Raw genomic sequence first — 27,072 nt, forward strand, 5'->3', positions numbered from 1 at the left:
TTGAGAAAGGAGTATGTTGGGATTGCACATGGAAAGAATGGCTTCCTCTAGAGACCCACATGTATGGATGTTTTTACTTCAATTAAGAGATGAAATGTCTTGGCGTTTTTGTTCCAGTTGAGCAGCAATGCCTGCTGGTGAGATCAGGGCTGATCTGAGACAAGTGCCTTGATGACAACTTATTTGGGACTTTGGCAGATAATTATTCTCCCCTCGTGACTGAAGGATGTTATAGGTTCCCACAGTCCAGCCGAGCTGCCACAGTCAGAGCCATGGGTACAACCTGTAGGACTGTTGTCACTGAGAGCTTTCTGTACATCTGGGCTGAGATGGGGGGGTACAAGGGAAGTAGTCTCTCTGAACCAATTCCATCTGAGGGTGCTAGGAAATGAAAAAGTTTGAACTGGCAACATTTTGTTGTTTACATTTTCTCATGTCCTTGATCAGACTAAATTCTATATGTCAATCCACATAGAAAAGCAGAGAGCTGGGGGCCCACCTGGTAGCCACTGGGCTATACCATCAATGCGTGATCCTGCCTGGAATTAGGGGAAAGCAAGCAGATGCTGTCAGCAGACCGGGGCAGGCACTGCGATGATAAGACAGCAGCATGTTTCCTGGTTTAACCCTTGCTCTGGCAGGAAGCAATTTGCTCTTATTGTGGCCCTCCAGACCAGCTGTGGTCTGCCCTCAGCCTCTGCCAGGTTAATCTGCTCTTTGGGACACCAGTGGTGCAGTATGCAGCTGACTGGAAGGGGCAAAGGGTTTCCCTGCTAGCATCCCGTGCACTTGCCTTGGCAGAATAGGAGCAGCTGATGGGGAAACTTGCACAAAATTTCATACTGCTGCTCAGGTATGTTGAGCAAACCTCAGCCTCTCCATTTCTAATTACTGTGTGTTAGTTGTTACACAAGCCAACAGTGTTTAAAATGAAACAAAAAAAGAAAGGCTGTGTTCCTGCACAGTAAATCTGTCTCCAAAGCTGGCAAGTCTGAACTTCGTTTTCTGAAGACATGGTCCTGTAAGCAAGCTGTTTGTTTTATAACACATGGTTGGGTCTCTAGTATCTAACAAGCTGCAACTTCCGCGTGGAGTTTCCCATGCATTCTGAGCCTTTGTAATAGCTTCTTCCTCTGTGCATTCCCTGCTGCCTACTGGGAGTTACATTCAGGCTTGGCCATTCCCTCAGTGATCCGACAGGGTATCCCTCCCCTTGACAACTTCTATTTCAGCAAGACTTGCAGTCAATTAATATTTTTGGTACTGCCGTCCCTTTGCCAAATTTTGATTGAAATAAGCCAGTAGGAAAGCAGGAGTTACTGGACACACAACTGTGTGCACGTAAAGTGCATAAGACTTGTACAGCTGATAGAGGCATCCTTTTGAAGCTGAATAATGTATGCCTGTAATGTGTGGCCCCATCATTATCATTATTATTATTGTCGCTACTACTACTACCCTTACTACTATTAGGAATTTTCTGATCAATCTACTGATTAAGTCGTTCATTCTGTGGTTTCATGAAGACTTTTGCACAGTTAGGATATAAGTATTTCTTTGTCACTGATGGAAATAACGGGCTTGGTTCTGCTTTTTGTTACAGTAGTGCAAATTTTGAGTAATTGAATTGCTAGTGTAACAGTGCCAAGGAAACAGCAAATTTAGGTCCAATGCATGTTTGCTATTGTCCTTAAGAATTAGTTTACTCTCTTCTAAGTACTTCCATTCATAAATGATGTGTCATTTTGGTGACCATAATTGCCTTCTGAAACAATGTTTTCTGTTGTTTTTCTAGGGATTTCCCAAAGTTGGAGCAGTGTTTTGGTTTTGTTTAAGAAAATGAAACACAGTTTTAAACCTGGGTCATATGCCAGAAAATGCTCTTCTCTCCTCCTCCTCCCTCTTCTTCTGCCTTTTGTTTTGAGCTCCATATCAACCCTTTCATTTAACTGCAGAGCCTAAACAACTTCTTTAAAGGTCAGAGTTTGATGAAGCTTCTGGCCAGAGCCCTGTTTGATGTACACCCTGTGTTCTGAAGTATTTGCAAAACCAGGGCCTGTGCTTGACTCTTCTATATTTTGGGCAGGGGATGGGGAGGGGGGACACACATCCAGTAAGAGCAGACACTTAGGGGTGAGTTACATGTACAAGTTCTTGTGGCTTAGTGAGTTGCCTTGTGTAGCTGAGCCAGGATAACAGATTCACTGTGTGCTCTTAACCCATCACAAGTACAAGTGCTTTTACTTAAAGCTCTCTAACAGAGTCTTAAGACGATACGTTTACACTGGCTTCACAACAGGGTAAACAAAAAGAAGCCTTAACTGACCAGCCGTCCTGATTCAGTGCCATGTGGCATCTCTGTGTGGTGTTGGTACAATAAGAACATGTATGTATTTCCCCCACTTGTACGTGCATGAGACCCCTTTAATGTCTAAGGTTAAATGTGTATATTAAAGTATTCAGGATTAGAATATCAGCTGTGTTCTGGTTTCCCTGACATTCTCATACTTTTAGTCCTAAAATAAAAAGAAATTCAAAATTTCTCTCACCATCTCTGCCTATTTTGCTTCCTCTTCTTTTAATAATTTCATTTTCTCAAAGGTAGAGAAAAAAGGTTGCTGCTGAACTCCATTGTGATAATGGCTAGAAGACTTTCAAAGGTACCTTTAAAACTAGAATTAGAAAAGTCAGCATTTTCCTTTTTGTGTGCTATTTTTCTCTACGTGTGAGACAGGGTTTTTTTTGGTATCCGCTGAGTTTAAATTTTTTTAGAAGTTTAAATATTTGTTTAGAATTTTAAATTCAGAGAGAAAGAACATTGATATGCCAAAAGACAAAGTGTTTGAGAAGATTGGAATAATTCATAAATCATATCTTAAACAAAGGTATGCCTTGCTTGCTCAATACAGCAATTATATTGATTTTGTATGGGTAACTGAAAACACTAACTTGGCGACTTCTTTATGCAGTCTAATTAAAAGCCGACTCCTGAGATTTCTGAAAGCCCTTTCTTGCTCTTCCATTTGTATAATTTAGGGGTAGAGGATGTAAAGAGAGAGGGAACTGGCTTAAAGGCTTCTTCCAGTGGTAGGTGCTACAGTCTGTCAGCAATGCTCCTCCAGCTGAGCTGGCAGCTGCTTCCATGAGTTCAGAGAGGTCACCATGGCTTCTTTCCTGTTGCTCCTCCAGGCATTGGGTTGCTGAGAGAGTTGGAAGGAAGGCATCTTCCTTTCTTGCCCCACAACATAAAGACAAAATCCTTCCTTGCTATCTAGGTTGGTTCTGGTAAAGCATATAAAAGCTCCGATATGATGAAAATTACTTAGATTTCTGTGGTACCTTTACCCAGAAATAGCTGAAAGCCTATTACAGACTAATTGACATACCAGGATATGCATATGATATATGAGGATGCATGTGTGTCCTTCTTGTGCGTGCCGTATTTGAAAATGCAAGGATTTTCTTCACCGTTGACTTGCTGCTTTCTCAGGAGACAAAACTGATTATTTGGTAAATACTTCAAAATACCATTGCTGATAATTTAGGGTAATGGAGACTCATGTATCCAGTTAAAATTCATGGAGGAGAAAGTAGGTTTTTAACGAATCAGAACAAAAGCTGAGCTGTTTTTATATATTAAGAAAAAAGGGCAAGAAAATTCAGTGTACATAGTAAGAACTCCAAGGGTCTGTCACTCACCACGCATGTTGTTCCTCGCAGCGCAGTACACTGATGGGTCTGGTCCAGGAAAATCAGTCTGGGTTAAATTGTAAAGTAGATCAGTTTAGTTGCATTAAACCCCAATGTGGGCTTGTATTCAGGACTGAAGAGTCCTGAATTTAGGTAGATAAAAGGGAGGACTCTCATTCTGACAAAGGATGCATTTAATGCGGTTATAAGTAGATTTGTTGAGATCACACCCGAAGTTTGTTTGGATTAATTTTCCTATTTGCACCTTTCCAGGAAGGCCTACAACAAAGACAAAGGCCTATAGCTATAAATTTAGGTCTCCTTCCTTGTGGTTCTCATTCAAATATTTGAAGTTAGTTTGATTAGTTTTTGGATGCAAATATGAATTGTTATCTCTTGTTTTGGCAATAAAAAGGGGGAAGAAACTTATTTAGTAATCTTTCTCTGCCAGCTTATCATATATTTCACATGCATTTTTCTTCCTAATTATTCACTTACCAGACTATAGCAGCTCTGAACTGTTTATATATAAAGTCTGGTGTTTGAAAGAACGTAACTTATATTTAAAATTTCCCTCTGTTTTCTAAGTACATAAACTTTTAAAAGTACATAAACTCACATGCAGTGCCAAATGTGCCCTTCCAGTATATAATAATAGGGATCTAATTGCATCAGTTTCCCGAGGGGCACAAAAGTAGAAAAGCAGAGCCTGTGTGGAAAATACCCTTTTTTTTCGCCTTTGGCCGTGACAGGCTCCTACACTTGGAATGAAATTCCATCCTCACAGAAGTCTGTAGCAAAGATTTGACTGACTCCAGGGGGTCAGGATTTGGGTCCACATGCCTGATTTCAGGGTATGATTTTGGTGATGAAACAAGCTTTAGGGAGGGGGAAGGAGTATTCACTGTGGAAGGAAGAATTGATTTTCATGCATTTTCTCCAGTCTCTCCCCCATGCTGGAGTAACTTTCTCCTTTGGTGTATCTCTCTGTCTTTTCTGAGGAAGACTAGAAAAGGCACCTACTGAACAGACACTCAGTTCTGTTGGAAAAGCTCAGCGGGAAAATTTGCTTTGATTTTTAACTGTGCATGTAGAAACCCAGTAGCACCCGTGGCAAAGCAGCAGCCCTTTGGTGAGAAGGAGACAGTTATGACAGCCTGGTTTAGCCTGTTGGTGCCCCAAGTTCTGTCGACTCGAAGTCATGTTTCCCAGCAGATTGTTGCCCTCAGCGTGTAGCTAAGAGGCCATGCTAGTATTTCCTTCCTGAAGGGAGAGAGCACATTGGGTTGTCCTTAATGTGAACTGCATGAACTTTTGTAACTTTTCCTTTTCTTCTTGTCTTCTCAGAAGGAGGAGTGTTTGTCCCAGTATATCCAAAACATGCTCTTATGCCGGACTGGCTTATAAACAGCATTTAATAAAGTAAGATTTCATTTTCTAATCTCAGGTCTGTAAGAATAGTATGGTTTTCATTCATATTGCGCTAAGTTAGGTGGTCTCAGTTTATTACTACCAATAGATTTAATAGTACTTTGAAGTGTGAATTCCAGGGTCTCACCAACCCAGTTTTTCCGATAGATCAAGCTCAGGCAATGAGGTTTTTCTGGTACATTTTTATTTCATCTCCTGTTTCCCTAGAGTCAGCTATTATAACCTCAGCCCGAGTGAAAAATTTCTAATTCGTTCCCCATCCTGTTTGTATACAGAGAGTCGAATCCTTGGTTTTGGAGGTATTTGGTGTGGTGTTTGCTACAGTTCTCTCACTGCTGGAAGATGAGGTGGGATATTGCTGGGTGCGTTGAGCTACCTTTGTGTTTTACCCTGCCCTTGAGTTACATGGGAAACGTGCTATTGCAGAATCGTGTGCAGATCTCAGCGTTCCCTCTTTCTAAGTTGTCTTTTTCTTTTTTACCTCCTGTGGTAGAGGTTTTTTTTCCTTCATCTGCTGAGGGAACCTAAATAAAACTTTGTGTACACAAGTCTTTAAAAAAGAAGAAAAAAAACAAGTCTGGGACTTCGTAGTTGTATTTGCTTTGCTAACGAATGCTATGCCTACACACATATATGTATGAATTATAATACTGTTGTATATTAAAGAGTTCATGTTTCCTGATTAAAAAGCTCATATAAAGAGTGAAGTACATCAGTGTTTATAATTTACCATTTACTCAGTGCCCTACGTAGTCACACACAAACACGCAAAACAGCGGCTAGTCAAACCTTTTAGAGCCACCAAACCCACTTTTTGTCTTTATTATAAAACTAAGATTTGGTCAACTAAGGTCAAGCAGTGCACTTAACGCAGCTTCCATTATAGTCAGTGAACTCTGTAACAGAGAGTAAAGTCAAAATATAAACAGCGAACATCTCTGCAGCAGCTCTGGGCTGGGATTAACTTGGATCACCTAGTCTTCTGATTTTAATGAAATTCTCTCCCTTGTATTTTCTTGTTTGGAAGAGAGTCCAAAGTTATCTCATGCTAATTTAGTTAGGCAGTGCCCTCCAGGGATGTCACAGGCCTCCGTGACCCCTCCAGAGAGACTCAGCAAAGGGATGAGGAGAATTAAACATTCCTGAGAAATTGCAAAGCAGCAGCCCCCAGAGATTTCACATAGAAACGAGCTCCAGACTAGCTGCCAGAGACCCAAGTCACCTTTTCAGCACTTCCTTGACATGTCTCCGCCAGTCCCATCTGGCTTGATTCAGGGGGTCAGCGTGGGGACTGAGGAGAGGTGGCAGCTAGAGAGTGTAGGATTCGAGGGAGGTCTGACTGTAGCGATCTCAGGCTTTAGACGTTTCTCTAGGATGTGCAGCTAGATGGTTTTATTGCCTTTCCTTCCCACGTCTCATGCTTCATTTTTTTTTCTTTGTGTTAAAAAGGGGATGAATACTAAGTGAGGATGTTTAACAATAAGTTTAGTTATTGTTTCACCATTTGATGCAACAGTTTCATACCTGAGTTTACAACCACCTCTTGGGTCTGATATAGAAAATACTGCAGCGTCAGAGAGCTACATACACTAATATGAACTACAGGCCCCACTTTCCTCTCTTTTATGTCGACAGTCAGGCTGTAGAATTTCATGAAATTAATCTCATGTGAAGTCTGAATCAGGCACAGTTTGCAGCATGAAGCTCATTTCTATTGGAAGATTCAAAGAGTTTATTTCCAGGTTTCCCTCAATTATTGTGCAAAAGGGGAAAAATTGTATTTGCTAAATGTTAGGCAAGAGAGAAAAAGACAGCAAGAAACCACTGTAGCTTGCTTATTAGTATCTTTGTCACCTGAATAGTTATCATCTCGCTTATTTCTTGCATCACAATGGAAATGTGCAGTATCTCAAGAAATGTCTTTTTCATTGAGTTTTGGAATGTGTAATCTAACAATCATTTCTATGCACTCTCATCCTTGGGTTTCCTTGCCCCTTTAATGCATTTTTTAATTAGTCCAGGCCTGGTCAGTATGAAGGAAGAATGTTTGAATTCCCACCTTTTAGAGGGAAAAATATCTTTTTTCACTATAAAAGTGCAGACGAAGGCATCTAATTCTGTAACAAATACTGCCCTTCTTAATGAAATGTCTGTGCTACCCTTAACTTTCTTACAGCACTCTAGTTGCATAAACACTATCACTCCAGCTTCACAGACAGCAAAATTTAGGAGGTAAGGTTAAATGCCTTAGTCAAGGCCACAGAGAGGCACTGTCACCGCTGAGATTGGGACACTGGAGATGGTGACTGCACATTATTTGCTTTGACCAAACTGAAACCAATAAACAGGCTGGACCTAAAGCTGGACCCATGCAATTAGAATATAGTATATGGTATAGCTATTAAAAAAAAAGTACACAGAGCAGAGAACCCTGTTCATGTGAAATGTGTTTCAGCAGTTGAGTTATAAATCTGTGAGAAGGAAAAAAAAAAATTAAAAGAGACTTGCACATAGAAACTGGCATATAAGGGATGATAATGTCGTCGTGGTGATAAATCCATTGCGTTCTGCAATGACTCATGCCTATGCCACTGTTATTTGCCTGAGAACAGACCTCTGGCCCTTGCCAAGTAATGCTTGTGGGAACGTTGTTCCTGGTGTCTGGCCTGCGGGGGCTATTCCAGCCTCAACAGCAGAATACCTAGAGTGTGCAGTCTTGTTCACGTCCACTGGGGAGGGAGGGCCCTTACTTTGTCTGGATATGATATGAGCAATGACTTCTGACGTTCATGTAGCAGAGATTTATTGCAAGCAAAAGTTGAAGTGTGATAATGCTACTGGGGTATTCTGTAATAATATGGTAAAACACTTGTCAGCACTTCATCTCAGGCAGTGAAAGTCAATTGTATATGCTACACAGAGACAGATAAAAAACATAAGTATACTTAAAACTTCATATGGTTTGCATTTTTTGTAACAGCTCTCCTGACTCTAATATAAGACAGGTTTTAATTTTGTTTTGGGTAAGTGGATGTGCTTACAGTCTCACACCCACAATTCCATGGCTTTAAATAGAATCGCTCCCAGGGTGCATAAAAGAACACATGCTGTTATATGAAGGATTTATCCAGGATGCCAGGACTGTATTTATTGGTGGGAACAAACTGAATAAAATTTTCTATTCCATTTTGACACTAGCCCATGGAGAGCAGCCGTATCTACAGTTTTAATGCAGACCCTTCCCTTTCCCTGACTTAGGATTCAGTGCGACTAACTGCCATTGCAGAAGTCGTAGTTACTAATGACGGTGGAATCAGAATGACCAGAACAAGCCAAGGGAAGGTCATTGCGAGGTGCCCTCCAAATGTATTTTTGAGCACACTCAAAAGAAATCTTCCAGTTGCCTTTTCATGTCTGTGCTGCACAGCCAGACTTCTAAAATATGTCCATTGGTTTCTGGGACTGTTTTACCATTTACTTTTTCTAGCTGAAGTTCCCATGCCCTGATTTGAGACGGCATAGACCATCAGCTGGTATCCAACCCTGATCACGGAGAAACTCGGTCAGAGCAACAGTAACGCTAACACAGTGGCAGCAAATCTGTGAGGCACATTCCTCTGTCCCAGGGCTTGGGTTAAAACCGCCAGACTCTTTGCATAAGCTGTTATATCACATGGTGGTGGTTTTGGGTACTGTTGGCCTAAAACTGAACTTGTGACATGAGGTAAAAATAAAAAAGAAAATAAATCCTTCTGTATTGCATTACCGTATCCCTGAGGCATCAAGGTTGTGCTCTCGTCTCTGTACTCAACCAAGCGAATTTAGCATCAAATTCCAAAATGTTGTCACCTGAAATGTTCTGGTAAAGGAAAAGGACAATTCCACAGAACCAGGAATGACATTACTTTAACATCTTGATTCTTTTTCAGGTGACTTCTTGTTTTTTATAGTTAGTAAAACAATGCTTTGTATACATTTTTACCACAGCCTGATACGTAATGATGACTTAATGATGAAAATCTTTTTTCCAACTCCAGTGGACTGAAAACTGGAACAAAATCAGAAGATGAAGTTTCAATTATATGTTAAAGGTAGCATGCTCTTTATTTATACAGATTATTCAGACAAGGATAACTCTAATTTTATAAGAATCCAATGAATAATAGATGTTTTCCTCAGGACGAGTAAATTAACATTTCAAATCAATTGTTTTAGATTATTATTCAGAAGTGTAACATTGGTCAGAAACTGGTAGCAGTCTGAGGAGAAAATGCCTTAATGTTCAGAAACATGAAGCAAGAATTCTGGAAATTTTGGGGGAAATGTAAATTATAAAATAGAATTCTGGTTATTTTTATGTTATTTACTCACTCTATGTCCCCGTATTTCTTTAAAAAAAAAATATGCTGTTCATAAAATTTATCTCGGTGCTCTTGCTTTGTTACTTTTACTATCTTAAAGGCTTGCTCTTCTTCCTTCCCAATTATACCCTCAAACATGTGTGAACTTTATGAAGTACTGATTTACTATCTCTAAGCCTATCTGCCTGTGCTCTGGCAGTTCTCTGCTGCTCTTAGCACTTTATTACAATACTACTAGTGGTTTAACCGAGTCAGATCCCTTTTCCGGATAGGCACTGGGCAGATCCGTGCAGACCTACAAACATGAGTGAACAAGCTGGCAAGCTGAAGAGGCAATGTTCACAAATGGGAAGAAAGGAAAGGAAGATTTGGAAAGAGAAAGTCATTCCCTGAATCATGGTATAGATAACAGCATTTTTGATAGTGTGGAGATCAGTAGTGCTTTGATCCACAGATCATGTTGCTCCTCTGACCCCCATCAAAAGGACCACGTCAGCTTGCACTTAGCTGTAAGTGTCTAAGCAATCCAGGAAAGAAATAGGAGTCAAACAGGTGTCAGAAGTATGAACCAGGATCTTTTTATAGTCAAATATTGCACTGTAAACATTTTGTGATCAATATCTACGTTGTGATCATTATTTCAGGGCTGATCATTTTGCTCCAGTAAACATGCCAGTACTCGACTTGAAAGCCTAGTCTGTTTTCTTGTGGTTAGATCATGGCCCCAACCAGTCCTTCCTGGCATGGGTCCCTAAGATTTCTCTGCCCTCGACACAACCTGGGTACAACCCTTTACTTTAGCAGTGAGTAATCCTGTCAAATGGGAGTCTGCTTCTTTGTGAAGAGGTATTTTTTCTTTCGTTCATATAAAAATAGCAGGGAAAATTAATTCTGGAAGGGGAAAAAAGGGAGAGGGAAGTGGGTCAAATATCTTTCAGAACTGTCTGCTAGGTGGAGCCTGGGAAATGTATTCATTCTGTAGTCTTGTCTAGTTAATACAAATCTGAGAGGTTAAAACTCACACATACTTTCTGTAATTCAATTTTTTCTCATTTTTCTCTGTTCAGCTTTGAATTTTTTCCCTTTTCTCTTAAACAGAATTTAAGGCATGCCTTTGTTAGCAATTGTGACAATATTCTCCAAAATTAAAAGGAAAGAAACAGAGCATATATGCATCCTTTCTGTATCGTTTCATTTAAATTACTTTGTGTCACACGCGTCACTTCCAATTTAACCATTTAAGAATAAACAAACCATTGTGGACCTTAAAATCTGTTCAAATTATTTTGGCATGAAAAAAGGCGTATATTAATTTTCATTGTTGGTGAGGTTTCCCAACAAGCAGCTTTACTGTTTCTTTTTTGCCTCCAGCTAGCAACTAAAGATCAGTTATAAAACTGTATACGAATACTTCCATGTATTGAATGAACAATATTTTGACACTCAGTGACACAAGAAAAAAAAAAAAGCAGTAGTAATCTAGTTTTTGATAACACAATGAGAACTTTGTGTTCAACTGAGGTGCATGTGAGAAACATTGTTTTACGTTAACAGGGAAGGTTGACCTTTAAGGTTTATCTGGATTATAATTCTTGTGGTTTTTATTAATAAAACTGCCTACTAAAGTTTCACGAGTCCTCCCTGAGATCTGTAAAACAATTGGCCTATCTGCTTACAAGAGAGAATTTAGACAGTATTTCCTACAGATGTGAGGGCTTTTGTTTCAGAAGACATTGATATTGTTTTCATTCAAGATGCTCCACAAAGATTATCAGGTATTTTATTATCTTAGTAACTTTATAATTGTTGGATTGTTATCTTTAAATATATCAACTATACTCTTTTAACTTGAAAGAAAAGAATCATGGATCTGAACTCAGTTCAGCTCTGAACAAGTTCACATCTACAGCCAAACCGTAGGAATTGACTACATCAGTAGGCATACTTCAAATTGCTTCTGTGGCAATTTATCAACTATAACTTTGAAAATCTATGAGAAAGTTTATAAAATGAGTCACGACACATTATTTCTGTGACTATACCCTAGGGAGACTTCTACGTATATTGGTAAAAGTGTTTTTTGTTGTTTGTTTACTTTCTTGGGATTCTTTAGGTAAATTTTCCATTGTTTTTTATCAAATGATGTGTTTTTCCTCTTGGAGGAAAAAGTTTTCATCTCAAATCTATTCTCCTACCTATTATGTTGGTGATGTAACTGTCTATGGTTTGCAGACATCGCTCCCCTGAATGGAAGCAGCTGCCATGTCATAAATACTCAATGTCTCCTCTGTGTGAGTAGAAAGGACAATGCTGAAGGAAAAGCTTTGTACACAGACATTGGTGTCCTTATGTTTGGCATTACACTGTTAAGGAAGAAGCATATCAAAATGTATTTAAACTGATGAGAACCGATAGAAACTTAAATGGTCTTCAGAAGGGTTTTTCCATGAATGGAGGTTTCCTGAGCAACAGATCTTGCACCAATGCTGTGATTTTTAGTGATCTGAGAGAACAGGATGATGACTTTTCGGGGAAAGGAAGAGGCATGTGTCCTGCACTTCTTGGGTAATATCTCCTTGCTGTAGGTTTTGGGAGAGGATTGAGCTTACGAAAAGTGTCACTCTTGTTGCATTGTTAGACAATGACCTCAGTCGTGAACTTCAGTTTGCCTTCCAAATGCAAACTGTAACAGCACAGTAAGGTTCTTGCTTATTGGGTGTACACCTTTACTTTTTAAGTAACTGACCAAGAAGGGTAGTATTTTAGGAAAAAAAGCATAGAAGTACATTGATTATGCATACTCCCATATTCCTGCTGTCACTGGCTTCTTGGGAGTATCAGCATGCCTGGCAGCACACCCCTGTGGTTTTCTTTGGCAAGAGTCTCCCTGCAGTGCTTGCCTTGCCTTATAACATCGTCAGAAACAAGTACCAAGGCAATAGTCATTACTTAGACTGAAGTCCCATTGTGGCAGGGAGCATGGGATCGTGCCCAACGCTTTTGTGTTGGCTTTCAGGCAGAGGCAGCTTATATTTCACTCCGATCACTGGACTTTTTTGCTGCACTTGAGCTTCATTAGTGTTTTTCAACCATGTGTGCTATGCCCCTGTTGGGTGGAGAACATGTGTAAGGTTTTTTTCCCCTCTGTGTGTATTATATGTAGTATCGCTGTCTCTTTATATAATCTCCTTACATAATGCACTCTCATGCCTACCGGGTACACCCAGTACACACCTACGCTTTTAACAGTCACAGAAGTCAATCAGATGTGGGTGACTCAGCCAGCATAGCACCTCTTCTTCCTTCTCTGCCCTCCAAAAGTAAATAAACCAATAAACTGGAAGTCAGTTTGGGTTCAGATCTCTGAGTCGATGTCCCCAGTCTCACTTTTCTGAGGCACGATCATCAATTGTAGTCATTTCTGTAGCAGCTTGAGAAACCACAGCCAGTCAGCTGGGTTGTGTCAGGAGGAGCCAGGCGATGGCATCTGGAACTGCTTCACATCCAGGCAGGCAGGAAGTGCGTGGGCATGACATCTCCCCATGTCGCGCAGCGCAGAAGATGCCGAGCAGCTTCTTTCTATGCCAGTGCAATTGAGTTGGAACAATGCAGAGAGAGAGGTGATACAATAGCCCTGCCTTCTGTGGCACAAAGGGAACAGTCCCTCACGATGCGTGCAGGAACAGCAGTCATGCCAGGCCTTTGTGCTCACCATATGGGGAGAAGGTTCTCCTTTGCTGCCACATCCCTGTAAAGGCTCATCAGGCTTTGGCCCAAAATGCTCAATTCTCCTTCTCAGTGGTGACCCCAGCAGGACAGCTAGGTTTGGGATCACTAGAGAGTACCATGTCCAACCCACTGAATTCTTCTGCCCACTTCTAGACAATAGAGTATGGAATACTGTAAAGACAGTATTTCTATAAATGGTGATAATGTACTCTTGGGTCTCTCTGGGTGGTGATGTTTTCTGACTTAGTCAGAAGTTGCTCCCTAATTGTTGACAGCCTTGAGGTAACCCATGCCCTCCACAAGTGATAAGTAAGTAGAGCTAGACATTCACCAGTCTCTGCTTCTTTGTCTCTGAAATGCACAGACAATGCACCCTGCATCAAACTACAACTATCTGTTCCATCTCCTAAACTAAACATTACTGATTTGTTTGATTTTTTTTTGGGGGGGTGTGTGTGGCAAACACAAAGAAGTCGGAAGTTCTCTGCATAATACCTAGAAATATGTACAAAAGATATTTTTTTTTTGACAGTATAGGGCTCGGAAAAAAATGCTGTGTAGCAGTGCAGGGAAATAGTAATTAGTACCAACTGCAACATTTTCCATTTATCACATTGTGTGTCTGTCCAGTCATATCTGTTTTGGGTCTTGCATTAGATGAAATATATGAAAAGTTTTTAATCATTCTCTTGAAAGATCATCTTTTATTTCTAGAGCAAAAATCATTGGATGTATTTTAAAGTCTCAGAAAGTTGGGTTTGCATTTCTTTTTGCTCTTAAATAGGCTGATACCTGGTTACAAGCCCATTTCAACAATATACTGTGCTAGAGCAGACAGTGAAAGAAAAGCATCTAATATATAGAGTTAAATATAACCTCGACTACCGAGTCTTTGTTTTCCATGGATGACAGCCCAGTTAATAAATGTTTTCTCACTGGGATGCTGGACTGGTAGTTAATGGTGAAACACATCTACAACATACTCCAGATGCTCAAGACAAGCAGACACACCACAACCATAACAGCAGTGGCATGCACAGAATGTACCTATACAGGGGTTGTGTTAGTCCAGCTTGGGTTCTTCCCTTCACTAGCCCAGGTGCAAACACTATGTAAGCATAGAAATTTGGGCAGGGAGAAGACTGGTTCATGTTTTGGATATGTTGCTTGAAAATGGTGCTTACTACTGGCAGGGGTTTATATACAGAAAAGGAAAGACAGGAAAGATGAAAGAGGAAAAGTTTTGGCAGAGGCTGTAGTTCAGGCATGCAGAACAGATATCCCAGTCCACATAATCATAAAAGTGTGTCCACTTGCTAGACTTGCTACATATCTCTCTCCAGTTACGTTTCTGTCTTTAAATGTAAATGACATTGTATTGCCTTTAGACTTTGTGAGTCACTAGACCAGAGCCAAAAAGAATTCAAATATGAAAAATATGTTTTGTTACATTTGCCATTAAAGGAACAGTCTTACTTTAAGAGAGCTGAAGCCTGAATTGTTTCCATAGTAGCTTTCTCTTCCTTTTCAACATTTGCCCGCATTTTGTTAACTGGATTGAGCGAAAAATTAAGGAAAGAGTGGCAGCACTGAACACAAGCAATTTCTTTACTTTCTGTCAGTCAATCCAGAAAAGCCGTTACAAAGAAATACAGGAAAATCCATGACACTCCATGCCCTGCACCAGAAAAATTCCTAAAATATATGACCTTGCGATGGTTAAAAGATAGCCAAGAGCCAAAGCTGGGCAATGTTTTTATCCCAGTTCAGCCATGTCATGGGTCATGTGGTTCAGCATGTGAACAGGAAGGTGAGAATGGGTGAACTTTTGCCTCAGTTGTGCAGTCCATCAGAGAATAAATGGAGCAAATCACTCTGCAGCTGTATTGGGAGGTGAACGGCTGAATACCTCTCACACAGAGGCCTTTGTGTTCTGGACATGATCTAGCATTATGATGGGACGCACTAGGCTGAGGCTTTGTAGCAATTACTAACCCATTATCACGCTAGAACATGAGATCATTTATCTTCTAATTCAGAGTGTCACCTGTTCTTCATTTGCCAGTCAATAACCATTAATTACTTTCAGTGGAAATTTAAACAAAGCTTTTCCCCTCTGTTAAAACCAGTAAGCCATTCAGTAATGACAAATAAACCTGGAGCTGAATCTCCCCCTTTCCTGTCATTCTCAGCCCAGACTCTGGTACAATATGGACTCTTAAAGGAAATGCCTAGAAATTGATAGGTCAAGGGCCTTTATTAATCTGATGTGGGGGGAAGCGCATTCCTGGCACTTGCTGCAGGGAAAGCATAAAACTACTGCTTGTACACAGATTTCTCATTGGTTGTCACAGGCTGTACCTGTGGAAATAAAGATTTGAATGCAGAGCTCGTTCAAAGATTTTTCTATCTTCTGGCTTGCCTTTGCAGTTTTTTGCAGACTGTTCATGAAGGCCCATTCAAAGTAACAGCATGTGGTCACCTTCCACAGAGCAAAACAGAACTATCGCTTGCTTACTTTGTAATTTTTAATGTTCATTATTTTCATACCTGATTTGATTGAGGTAATTGTATGTGCCAACAATTGTGAAGGCCAGAAAAAATAAAAGAACCAGCAGTGATAGATTCTCAAGTAATCATTAATCTAAACATTCTTTCCTGGTAGGAGTTGAGGCAAAAATTGCTTTTAACAGCTCTATCTGCATTGCTTGATTGTTACTGAGTTGATCCTGTAGAAATTTACTGCAGTTTAAATTGTGTGTTTAAGATGGCGATTGCTTGCTTTTTGAAATGGTAGACAAGAGTTGATATATCCAAATGCATAAAACTTGGTGGGACCAATTGTTGAAGGCTGGTTTATTGTTAGTATTTTGTAGCTGTCTCCTTGCATGTAGTGCATGTTTTACAGTAAAGAGAGGCTTCCAATGCTATTTTATATTAATACACAAAATTAATGTATAAATATTTTAAATACTCACCAGATTCTTGAATGTCTCCGCATAAGCACCCACACTAAAATTGTGTCCAATGAATTTCAATACTGAGGTTTTTAAAAGTGGAGGGATGGCAAAAATTTATCATAAATCTGATCCTGCTTCTACTTAGACACATTAATTCTGCTTTACAAAAGTGCATAGTAAACAGCAGGTCCTTATGCTAGTATTGCACATTCAGTCAACCTATGTGGCATCTTGGGGGTGGGGGTTACATCCAGTACATGAGGTTTGGTTGTTACATGTCTGTCAGATGTAACTGATACTACAGTGCTGTGTACGTTTCAAACAAAGAAAGGCGAGACCTTGAATTCATTATGTGCGGCAAACATCCACTAAAGTCAGGAGGACAACTGCTATAACTTCTGACTCTGACCGACTGTCTAATCTTGGAAATCCTCGCTCACTCAAATAGTGCCTTCTCATATCAGGAAGCTTGCTGTTTTCAGCTGGGCTGCTTAATGAAAGCTGAAGGTCTATGAAATCAGCGACTAGGCTTGGAGAACCAGAACTATCAATTACTTATTCTATGTATTCCTTTTACCTTTCTGTGAAACTGCTACTACTGTGAATCCTGCAAGCTTGTCGAGTCGTGAAGAAATGGGAGTTGGTGATTTATGGTGACCTCTCAAATCAGCAGGGAAACCCCAATGTTCCAAGAAATCTCGTATGAGAGATACGAGTTAAGACATCTCCTCCCCACAAGAGGAGTTTCATCAGCCAGTCGGGTATTTCTGCGTCATTGGCTAGGATGTTCAACCCTGGAAAGGAAAAATAAAGTTGCTGCCATTGTCCTGCCCAGCAGGTCATATCCCTAAAGCACAATTAATGTCAAGGACTTACACAGCAGTTGCCCAAAACCCAGCCTTCCACACACGTTCAAGAAGCAAAAAGGTTCAAAAGGAATATGTTAATAAAATCTTGTCAAAACTTTGTAAGATGCATAAAATGGTAACTGGGAAGAAAAATTATTTGCAAATAGAACCATTTAAGTGGAATGTATCACCTTGCTATGCTGAACACTGATTTATTAAGAAGGGGGGGGGAAATTGAATATTTCAGGTGGTATTTACCAAGAGAAACTGAGCTGTCCCAAAGCTTTTATTAATCTGATTTGCAGAGTATCCACTGCCATCAAGGGACCTACTAAAGTTGTTTTCTTTAAAGCTGATGTGAAGAGGTCAATGCAAATAGCGTCGTGGATTACACTGTGAGAAGATGACAGTCCTTTTTACCATATGGAGAGAAAGTTGAATTATTTTGTTTTCCTTTTCTGGTTATTTATTAAATGAGGATCGTGCCATACAGGTATTCCATTTTCCTCTCCAAAGGAAATGAAGTGTTTACATCATTTTGATTGATCTAAAGTAATAATTAATCTGTCCGCCTACAGCTCCTAGGTAGTCAAATAGTCCAGTCACTACAGCAGAGGCTTGCGCATCAGAACACTGAAATGTACCTGCCATGATACCTCAGACGAGTCACACGTGTCTTTGCGTGCCTCTTTTTCCATCTGCTTTACTGATTTCACGCTGGCCAGCCCTCTGAGATGGTGCTCATCCATCATTATTTGTTTGTGGGAGGGGACCCTGAAAGGCATTGCTGTGGGAAGAAACCTGCTCCCCTGAAATGCAAATATGTCGACAATTCTATTAAGTTTTGCTTCAGAACCTATTGCGATTTTTGCCACTGTGCAAACAGTTCTCTGACAGAGATGTTTATGGTTGTCTCACTTTTTTACCAGTGTTTTCTGTGTTCCTGTGTCAAAAGAAAAAGTTTCTGGTACTGTGCTTTAATATGTACCATTCAGCACATATTCAGCAGGAAAACCAGATTAATTTGGTCAAATACACTGTTGACTATTCTTAGCTACCTTTTGAATTACTTAATTAAACTCTCAATTTAGCCAGAAGAAACATGACAGAAGAAAGAGCTAAAAGGACCCATATTTTCACGATTCGATGTGTTTGATATCATTCCATAACAGACGGACAACAGAACTCTGGACTGAATCATTACAAAATTTTCTCTTTTCCCCATATCTGTGTCAATTCATGCAGTGCTTGAAACAAGTGAATCCATGCTCTTGAGCACTAAACCAAGTCTCAGTGTTCAAAAGTAAACATACTAAAGTCTCCCCTGCAGAAACCCCTGCTGTGAAACAAATTGAAAATAAAATACAGCGTTGTTTTCTATAATAAGAAATAATTAAGCTCTTTTCAGAATTGCACTGAACTGGTTAATAGCCACCATGTCAGGAAGGTGCTAGTTTCCTCAGCTTGGGGTATGTATGTGTGTATGCGTAGTTATTTCCAAATCAAAAATGCAGTAATATAATATCATGTACCAAAGAGGCCACTTACATGTGCCCTGAATCTGACTTTGTCTTTCCACAGGCCATGTGGCTGATGTTGCAAACGGATGAGCCCGAGGACTTTGTCATAGCCACTGGGGAGGTCCATAGTGTCCGTGAATTTGTGGAGAAGTCATTTAAGCACATCGGGAAAACCATTGTGTAAGTATGAACATGAGATAGCAGTGATGGGTTGAACATTTCTAGGCTGTTGTGTTTGCTGTGTTGGAGGGTGTTGTTTCTCTACATTCTTCTTTTTTTCCCTTCACTTTCTAATTTTGTAACATGTGAGACCTTCTGGGCACGAATGACTGCCACAGCGGATATGTCTAATGTTGCCCTCTAGATCATAAGAAAAAAATGTAGGCTGGTATGTCTTAATTTTTTATTCCAAGTCTTCATTCTCTGTTCTTCCATTCACTCCCCACCTTGGGGGGACAGATACATCTGCCAAGATGTTAGCATGAGGGTGCTGTTCATCACCCTGCTGCAAAAGGGGTTTTTTCCGCCCAGTTCTCTGTTTTGCCCCCAGATTCCCACAGTCCTGCTCCCATCCTCTGTGATCTCAAGAGGTGACACCTGCCAACCCTGTTCTTTTCGCATGACAGCCCATCAGCCACACCACAAGGATTATGTAGCAACCCATTCTACATTCCTATTAGCTCTTCTCCTGCTAAGCTATAAAAATGTTGAGCAGTGGGTGCAGAATGTTTACAATGCATATTCCACATAGTTTGATTGAAAATACAAAATTCCTTCTCAAGGCCATATAATAAAAGCAGGATGGCTTGGTGAGCGCTTTCTGTAATTTATATTTTTATTGTTTATTATTTTTTCAATTTCCCTCCTTCTGTATCTTCTCTGGGCCCCATGCATCAACATACCGATCTCAGCTGGAAAAGGGAGAGGAAAGCCACAGGCTCTTCCATGACGCTAGCGCCAGGGCTGTTCCTCAGGCCATCAAAGTCACTTGTGCAGCTGGTGAACTTTTGACAGGGCCAATAAGTTTTACTTGGGAACAAAAACTTGACAAATTCAATAAATATGCAGAAGTGCACAGATATATACAATATTATTTGAACAGCCAGTGGGTGGCTGGGGAGGTAATAACATTTTCTCCTCAATGAGCTTTTAGTCTGGTTTCAATTTTTGGCATCAACTTCCAGAAAAAATTCTGATGGGGAAGAGAGAGACTGTATAAATAGAATTTCTAGCCCAAAAGCTCAGTTTTGAGGATAAGTTTCTCTCCGTGTTTTTAGACTCTCCTGGTAGCAAGATGTCCCTGTATGATCACACATTGTCCCATATGCCTTAATAGTAGTGAGCTTTGACAGGGTAAAGGGGAGGTAGTAGGAACACTAGCAATTGCTTTGTCTTTCTTTTTTTTTTTCCTTTTTCTATACTTTTGCTTCTTGTGTTTATAAGCTAATTCTCCCTAGTAAGCATTGATACGAATATGCTGTGGATTCAGTTGCTCCATGGAAGTAGGAATTCTTATGATTTTGAGAACTATTTTGTCCCTGTCTAGTGTTGTTTGCAAAAGCAGAATGAATGTTTGGTGAATGACTTTTCTTTTTTGTTACCTAAAGTTAGAAACTGAGATGTATAGGTCAGTACCTAAATAAATGTCTTTATTTGCAGATGTTCTCAACATCACAATTTCTTTTGATGTCAATAAATTTATATATTAGTTTAATTTTAAACTCCCTGCTTTGGTGTTGGCCTAAGAAGTCTCAGCGTTTCCCAAGACTGACAAATCAGCATGTTTTTTTCAGACAGCAAATTAAACCCTCAAGAAAACCTAAAGAAAAGAACAATCAATTACACAAATAAAAGTGAAGGTACTTTTATGAATAGCTTCTGTTATAAAAAGGATATTAAAGGATTACTTTAGATTTAGTTGGTCCTAAAACACAAAATTTTGTGTCCTGTTTGTTTAATTTTTTGCTCACATATGGCTCCCTATGCTGGACTGCATATCATTCATATTGGTGACTATTGTGGTCAGTGTTTGGATTGAATCAATCAGTCACAGGTTTCTGTCTCAGGGAAACGTTACAGTATGACTGCAAGTGATGAGGTAGGGCATATATTTTGTGTGTACAAATACATAGTTGCTTTGGTTTTTTACTAATCAATAAAAGTAATTTTCAAAAATTGTATAATAATCCACATGACATCTAGTGACATGAATTTTTAGGAACCTACATCACTTCAGAAATGGGGCTTGGGCTGCTAATCCCCACAGCTCTTCTGATATTTTTCTTCACTGTAAATAAGTTATTAATTCCTTAAGCCATTTACAGGTGAGATATAAACAGATATAAATAGTATGGGGACTGAGGTAGCATTTTAGGTGCTAATGATAATTCTGTTGCTGGTCATTTTGGCAGTGGTGTAATTCTGATCATTTTAGGTATAGTCTAGCCAGATAAACCAACTGTTCGTTCTCCCTGCTTCCAGGGTGGGTGAGGTGTCACAACAGACCCACTACTCATCCCTTAGCCATCATTCATCTTTCAGATTGCTCGAGATGTAAAATATTTCTCAGGATTTTTAAAGTTTTGTTAAGAAACTCCATGATTTTTGTAGGTGTCAGCCCAGCCCATGCTTTTGCAGCACAGACATGCTCTCTCCTTACCCTTGCTGGCTTCTTGGCTGGCCAGCTGGTAACCTCTCACATTCTTTGAAACCCCCAAGGGCTTTCTACTCCCACCTCCTCCAGTTTGAATATATCTTCTTCAGGGAGTAGCCTGGCAGCAAAATCCTCCCTTTCAGCATTGTAGGACCCCACTGGTGAGTCCCATTGATCTGTTTCTTTACAATTTATGAGGCACCCAAGAAACAGCTCACCAGAGTGCAATTGCTACATGAGTTCCTGCGAGGACAGCTGCTTTCTTCCTATCTTCCTTCCTCAAAGTCTGCTTGAACCGTTTGGTCGTTTGGGGTATTTTTGCAGGGTTGCAGGTATTATGAAATATTTCAATCTCAAAAACCTATCTGGGAAATTTCGAGCAGCCCTTTCCACTGCTGTGACGGCCCAGCTTCCCAGTGTTGCTGTACAATGCGCCTTTCAAAATTGATGGAATGATGGAGTAAGTGGCCAGGAGGGATGTCATGGCAAGCAGCAGTTGGCAGAGTTCATAGCACATCTGAGAACACAGGGCACGTGTGCCATTAACAATCCCTACTTCGTGCTTTGGCAGGAAAAGTTGCAAATGTAACAAAATCTTTAGCTGTCACATCTTGATATTGGAGTAGAGAACAAGAAGAAAAGCCATCCTGGCTGCCCCATCAACCAACTAAAAACATTTTTTAGTTTTTTTGTCTTCCTAACAATTCACATTAACTTATACAGCTGAAAATGCAGGACAGCTGAAAAAGTCCTTCCAAGAAGATAACATAATACTCTGTCATAGCTAGTCATTAGCACTTGTCAGGACTATGTCTTCTGGCCAAGATAAGAGAGAGAGAAACTCTACTACATTTTTGTAACTAATGAAATGTACGGCTGCAATAAGACTGATTCTTCCTCTAAAATTGACTGTAAAGTGCACACAGAGGTTTATCTACCTTGTGTGTTTTTTTCTTCTAATATTTCTTTTTCAAGGGAGAAATTTCAAATTATATTTATATAGTCCTCTAAATCATTCCAATTCAGTCCTTTGTACTAACAGGAAAGCCTCAAAGCTACAAATATTTTCCCCCTGTAAGGATTACACTTTTTTCCTTTTACTTTCCCTTCTACTTATTAGTAATTAAGTAGTACTTGGGGGAAACACTTCCCGCCTATAATTTGAACTACAGCAGGGTAAACGAAACAGGCAAACGCTTGTCTTGACTAATTTTCTGTCATTAATCTTATTAAATTAGAACAGGATTGCAAAGATAGCCTGAAACCACTACAGCACTCAGACTTCTTTGCAGAGTGCTACAAAGACTGCTGTCTGCAAATGTGGAAAGAAAAAAAGAGGAAAAAAAAAAAGAAAAAAACTATTCAAGCAGTGGAAAGATTTATTGTGGTTTTTATTAATATAAAAATACATGCACATTTGTTACAGAAATATTCATTGCTTCCAGGACCAGAATTAATTCAGTAAAAACTAATATTTTACTCTAGTCATTTGGCTCTGCATGCAAATTTTATCTTAACTGGCATGCCAGTAGGTCTTATAAAAGATCACCCTAAAAAGGGGGAAGGTTGCAGATAAGCTCTCAGGTCTAATGAGGTGGACTACTAGCAGAAGCGGAGCAGGGGCCTCTTCAGTGACAGTGAAGGTTGAATTGAGATTAAACTGAGGGAGGACGGTTTTTCCGGGGGTGGGGTTTTTTTGGTTGTTTTTTTTTTTTTTTACTTTTTACCTTAAAATGGAAGGTTGGGTTACAGAAACACAATGAGATTTGAAGGATTGCTGTACAAATGGAAAACCAACAATACGGTGTTAATGGTGCTGTGGGGACATGGAAGAGGACCCATCAAAAGTCATCATCAAAACAGCTGCTGTTTTCAGGTCTGGCATTTGCCCACCAAAAATTGCTGGCTGGCCAGTGCTATGAGTTGTATTTAACAGCTCAGGAAAACCTGAGTTTTTTAGGTGAGGAGGAAGGGAAGAGAATCTCATACAGAAATTGGAGGCATTTTGAAGAGTGATAGCTGAAAGGAACCTAATCAGGTTGGTGAAGAATGCTGGCCTGGGTGAACCCACACGAGCAAGGGTCGTTGCTTAGGACCCTTAGCACCAATTTTATCACCTTTCTCACTGTAGAGAAGATGTTTTAGGGGGACATTTAACTCACCTCAGCTGGAGAATTAACTCTTCTAGCTGAGCAGGCTCTCATTACTTTTTATATTGATACAAGGTTTTATCTGTAGGCAGACATAGTAACTGTTTCAGAATTCAAATTAAGGTTTGAAGACTGTAACAATGTAATTATCTGATTTCATATATCATAAGAGGTATGAAAGTTTCTCCTATAGGAAGACTGGGTGGGAATTAAATATGGTGTTTCATGGGAAATTCCACATTCCCCCCCCCACAAATGAAATCAAAATAATTGTCACAAATGCAAATTTGGGAAAATATCTGATTTCAGGTCAGCTGAACTGCTTTATTTCTCTTCTAACCTCCTTTTAAAGACAGAATAACTTTAAAAGAATTTTTTAGAGCCATTCTGAAAGAAAAAAAAATCCATTCTGAAATTGTCAAAGCGTCTTTTTTGCATGTTATTCATATAATTTTGTTCAGGTTGGCAGTAATGGAACTTACTTGAAACTAAAACTTTTCTTTCCAGAATGGTTTGATTTTCTCAGAAGCATTAATATTCTTTGACAAAACATTTTCTCTCAACACCAACTTTCACAATTTGGAGTAAAGGGATAAGAGCTTCAAAAGATTTCCAATGAACTGGAAAAAGGAAACCAAAAAGTAGGGATGCTGGAGTGTATTCCTTTTTAAAGTCTTCTAATGTGGGGAGTCACAGTTTAGATGTTTGAAACTTGAGCTTGACAACGCTGGGAATAGAATAACAACAATAGCATTGTTTTAACTGTGTTCCTTTAGCGAACAAACACTGAAGACCTGATTCATCAAAGCATTTGAAAAAAAATTTAAGTATATCCCTCTATGGTAGCGTACTTGTTCTTTAGATGTAAGCACAAGATCATGGTTGAGCAACCTCTATATCCTTGATTGTTTTGATGCATCAGAGCTGCTGGCAAGGTTGGTGGTGGAGTTGGTGGCAAATGAACACATGAAGAGTCATATTTAAAGTTTCCCTACAAAAGATTACTTGCAAAAGACATTAATGGTCTGTTATATGGTGTCAGTTTTGCTGTTTATTAAATGCCAGGACAGAATGAAGTGATTTGGCTAAATTGTGTCCATAGCAGCAATCAGGCCACAAATCCAAAAAGGCTACACAAATGGTATCTCATATTAGCTGAGCAGAAAGAGCAAAATTTTCCTAAAACTGTATTTTTAATGAATTTATTGTTCATTTTCAAATGAGAAAGTATTTTCTACTTGCATATGTTTGACTTAAAAGGTGTGCATGAGCTTTATTTTCATTAAAGAGGCTAAGCAGCTGTAGCTACTAGTGGTTTTGAATACTTTTTTAAAATGCTATCTATTCTGTTTCTGTGTAAAGTTCAAGCACGGAGATGAAATGCATTTGTTTGTTCAGTTTATCTGTGCTTTTGTGAAAGGTTTCATTTCTAGTTGGTTTCTTCACCACCTCAAAAATATATGTACTTTGCCTTGTTTGCTTCTCAGTTATAGCCATTTGGACCATTTGGTCCACTGCAGTGCTATTCCCACCCCTCCTCATCCTGGCTCCCCTGTGTCTTTCCCTGCCCACCTCACACCCCAGCAGGTGGGTACGCCAGCTCTTCGTCCTCAGAAAATCCTCTATACCTGGGGATGGTTTTATAGCTTGAAGCTTGCTGTCTCACTGAACAGCTATAGGAAATGAAAAATAATTGTAGTCTCCAGAGCTGAAGAGGAAAAGAAGCATTCATCACTGCTGATACTAGTATAACAGTTATGATCTGCAGATATGGAATTAGCCTTAAATTAAGTGGAGTCTATCCTTCTGTAAATGCAGAGCGTAAAAGTTCTTGAGACGAAGAACCTTTTAAACAAGTAAACTTGCACATGCATTTGAAATGTGATTAACTTTGATTTATGGAAATTTATTAGGTCAGTGTTAATAGTGGTATCCACAAGAATTGACAATGACTATTGGCGTAAGCATTCCCAAAGCACCCATCTCCAGCAGTGAGGCATTAGATGTGGAAGCATAGATGCAGAGGGCGTCAGACCTGCTTTGTCAGTACCAGACACGTGGTCTTGTGCATCCTTGTCTGGGTGCAGAGCATTCTGGCATATGGCTGATGCTGTCAGCTGTGAGAGCAAACCCATCTTTTGCTTCAGTGAAAGGGTGAAGCTCCCCAGTGTGGGGCAGGCGACGGTCTTGCTGTAGAGGCTCATTGCCTGGAGGCTCTAGGACCAGCCTTTTGTGAAAAGCCTACACTAGGCCAGCAGGCACCTGCCTGGAAGCCCTGGGCTTTGACACCAGCTAGGGGTTGGGGGGATCCACTCCCCATCCTCTGTAAATTTAGCCCAGCCCTGGTTAGCCAAACTTTCTTTAGCCAAGGAGCCTTTATGTTTCCCCCAAGTTACACAAGGCTGTTTTCTTGCCTACTTGGGCATCCACCCTAAGGAGCAGAAAGCTGGGTAGTCCTTGTGGCTGGAGCTCTCTAAAACCAGAGCAATGTGAGGGTTCTCCATGCCTCTTCCATCACGCTTGTGCTTCAGAATAATCTGGCATTACATTTTCCAGTTAACAGTTCTGACTACAATTTGACTATGTTAAGGAGGGGTTTGGTGGTTTTTTTATTTCCTTTCCTTGTGGTTAGAGGCAGAAGGGAGGGGGAGTTGGTTAGCAAAATGGATGACTTGCTCCTGGTGTCAGGCTGGCCCAAGCACAATCCCTTTTATCAGCAGTATGGTGTCCCCGGCTGTGAGCACCGAGGTGCCAGGAGTAATTAGAAGTGCGGCTATCAAATGCTACTTTGTTCACAATGAGAAGTACTTTTTTTTCCTTGTGAACTTTTCACATTACTGGACTGAACAGAACGGGTGGAGATTTCTTCTTAAGCTATTTCTATTGTTATATAACTTTGATAGCGACATTAAGTGAGTCTTTACTGGCTCGGCCAAGCCTTCTGGAGCCTGTTGGGTGTTAAATGGGGTTCTCTGCTCAGTGACCTCCAACAACAACTGACGTCTCCTGATCTAAGCGCTTCCTGTTGTTTTACTGATGATGGTTAGTTTTCTATTAAGCTCATTTGAGTCCTGCACATTTTCACCCTCTGCCCTTTAAAGGGAGGGACTAATGTTAGTTTTGGCTTCTGAATGAAAACTTTGCACTTCAGGCTTCAAACAGAGCAACCGCGAAAAAGATCGAAAGAAAATTTAAATTATAAATCATCTTTAGCATCATGGCATGACTATTAACAGCTGACTTCACTGTAGCTATTATCTGTTGGAAATTATTTCAGTGTGAAGTGTTCCCAGTATCAAGCATCCTACAAGCTTTGCTAGTCATCCAAAAGTCATGAGTCGTGCTTAAAAAAATGTGGGATTTAAAAACTAGTAATAATGCATATTTGGTATTTCCTTCTGCCTTTCGGTGTTTTAACCTTCATGGGTACACAGAGGTCACTTTTTCAGACTTTCCTCCTTAGCCCTCAGGGCTAGAAACTCAAAAATGAAGGCTGAGATTGTCAAAGAATTAAATTCTTCTAGGAGCTCCGGGGGGTGGGGAGGGGCGGGCGGGCAGGCAGGCGAGCAAGGAGAAATCAAATCTGTTACAAAATCCTGAAAGCTGGCAGTAAAATTAGTAAGTGGGAGGCAAGAGGCGCTTTTCTTTCATTGCTGGTGACTGCCGCTAAATAGTCTAAATCACAGTGCTGATTTAAATTACACAGATTTTACTTAAACACAAAAAGTAA

General features: G+C 40.0%; 1 protein-coding gene across 3 annotated transcripts in view; it reads left to right on the top strand.

The window, feature by feature from the left end:
• Positions 1 to 27,072, top strand: part of GMDS (GDP-mannose 4,6-dehydratase) — a 421,773-nt gene that overhangs the window by 321,456 nt on the left and 73,245 nt on the right. For all 3 annotated transcript variants that reach the window (XM_064443492.1, XM_064443490.1, XM_064443491.1), the window contains one exon: positions 18,601 to 18,719. In XM_064443492.1, coding sequence (XP_064299562.1) covers positions 18,601 to 18,719 — 119 coding nt within the window. The remainder of the gene's footprint in view (positions 1 to 18,600; positions 18,720 to 27,072) is intronic.

This window comes from Phalacrocorax carbo, chromosome 2, assembly GCF_963921805.1.
Source record: "Phalacrocorax carbo chromosome 2, bPhaCar2.1, whole genome shotgun sequence".
In the NCBI taxonomy this organism is placed as follows: domain Eukaryota; kingdom Metazoa; phylum Chordata; class Aves; order Suliformes; family Phalacrocoracidae; genus Phalacrocorax; species Phalacrocorax carbo.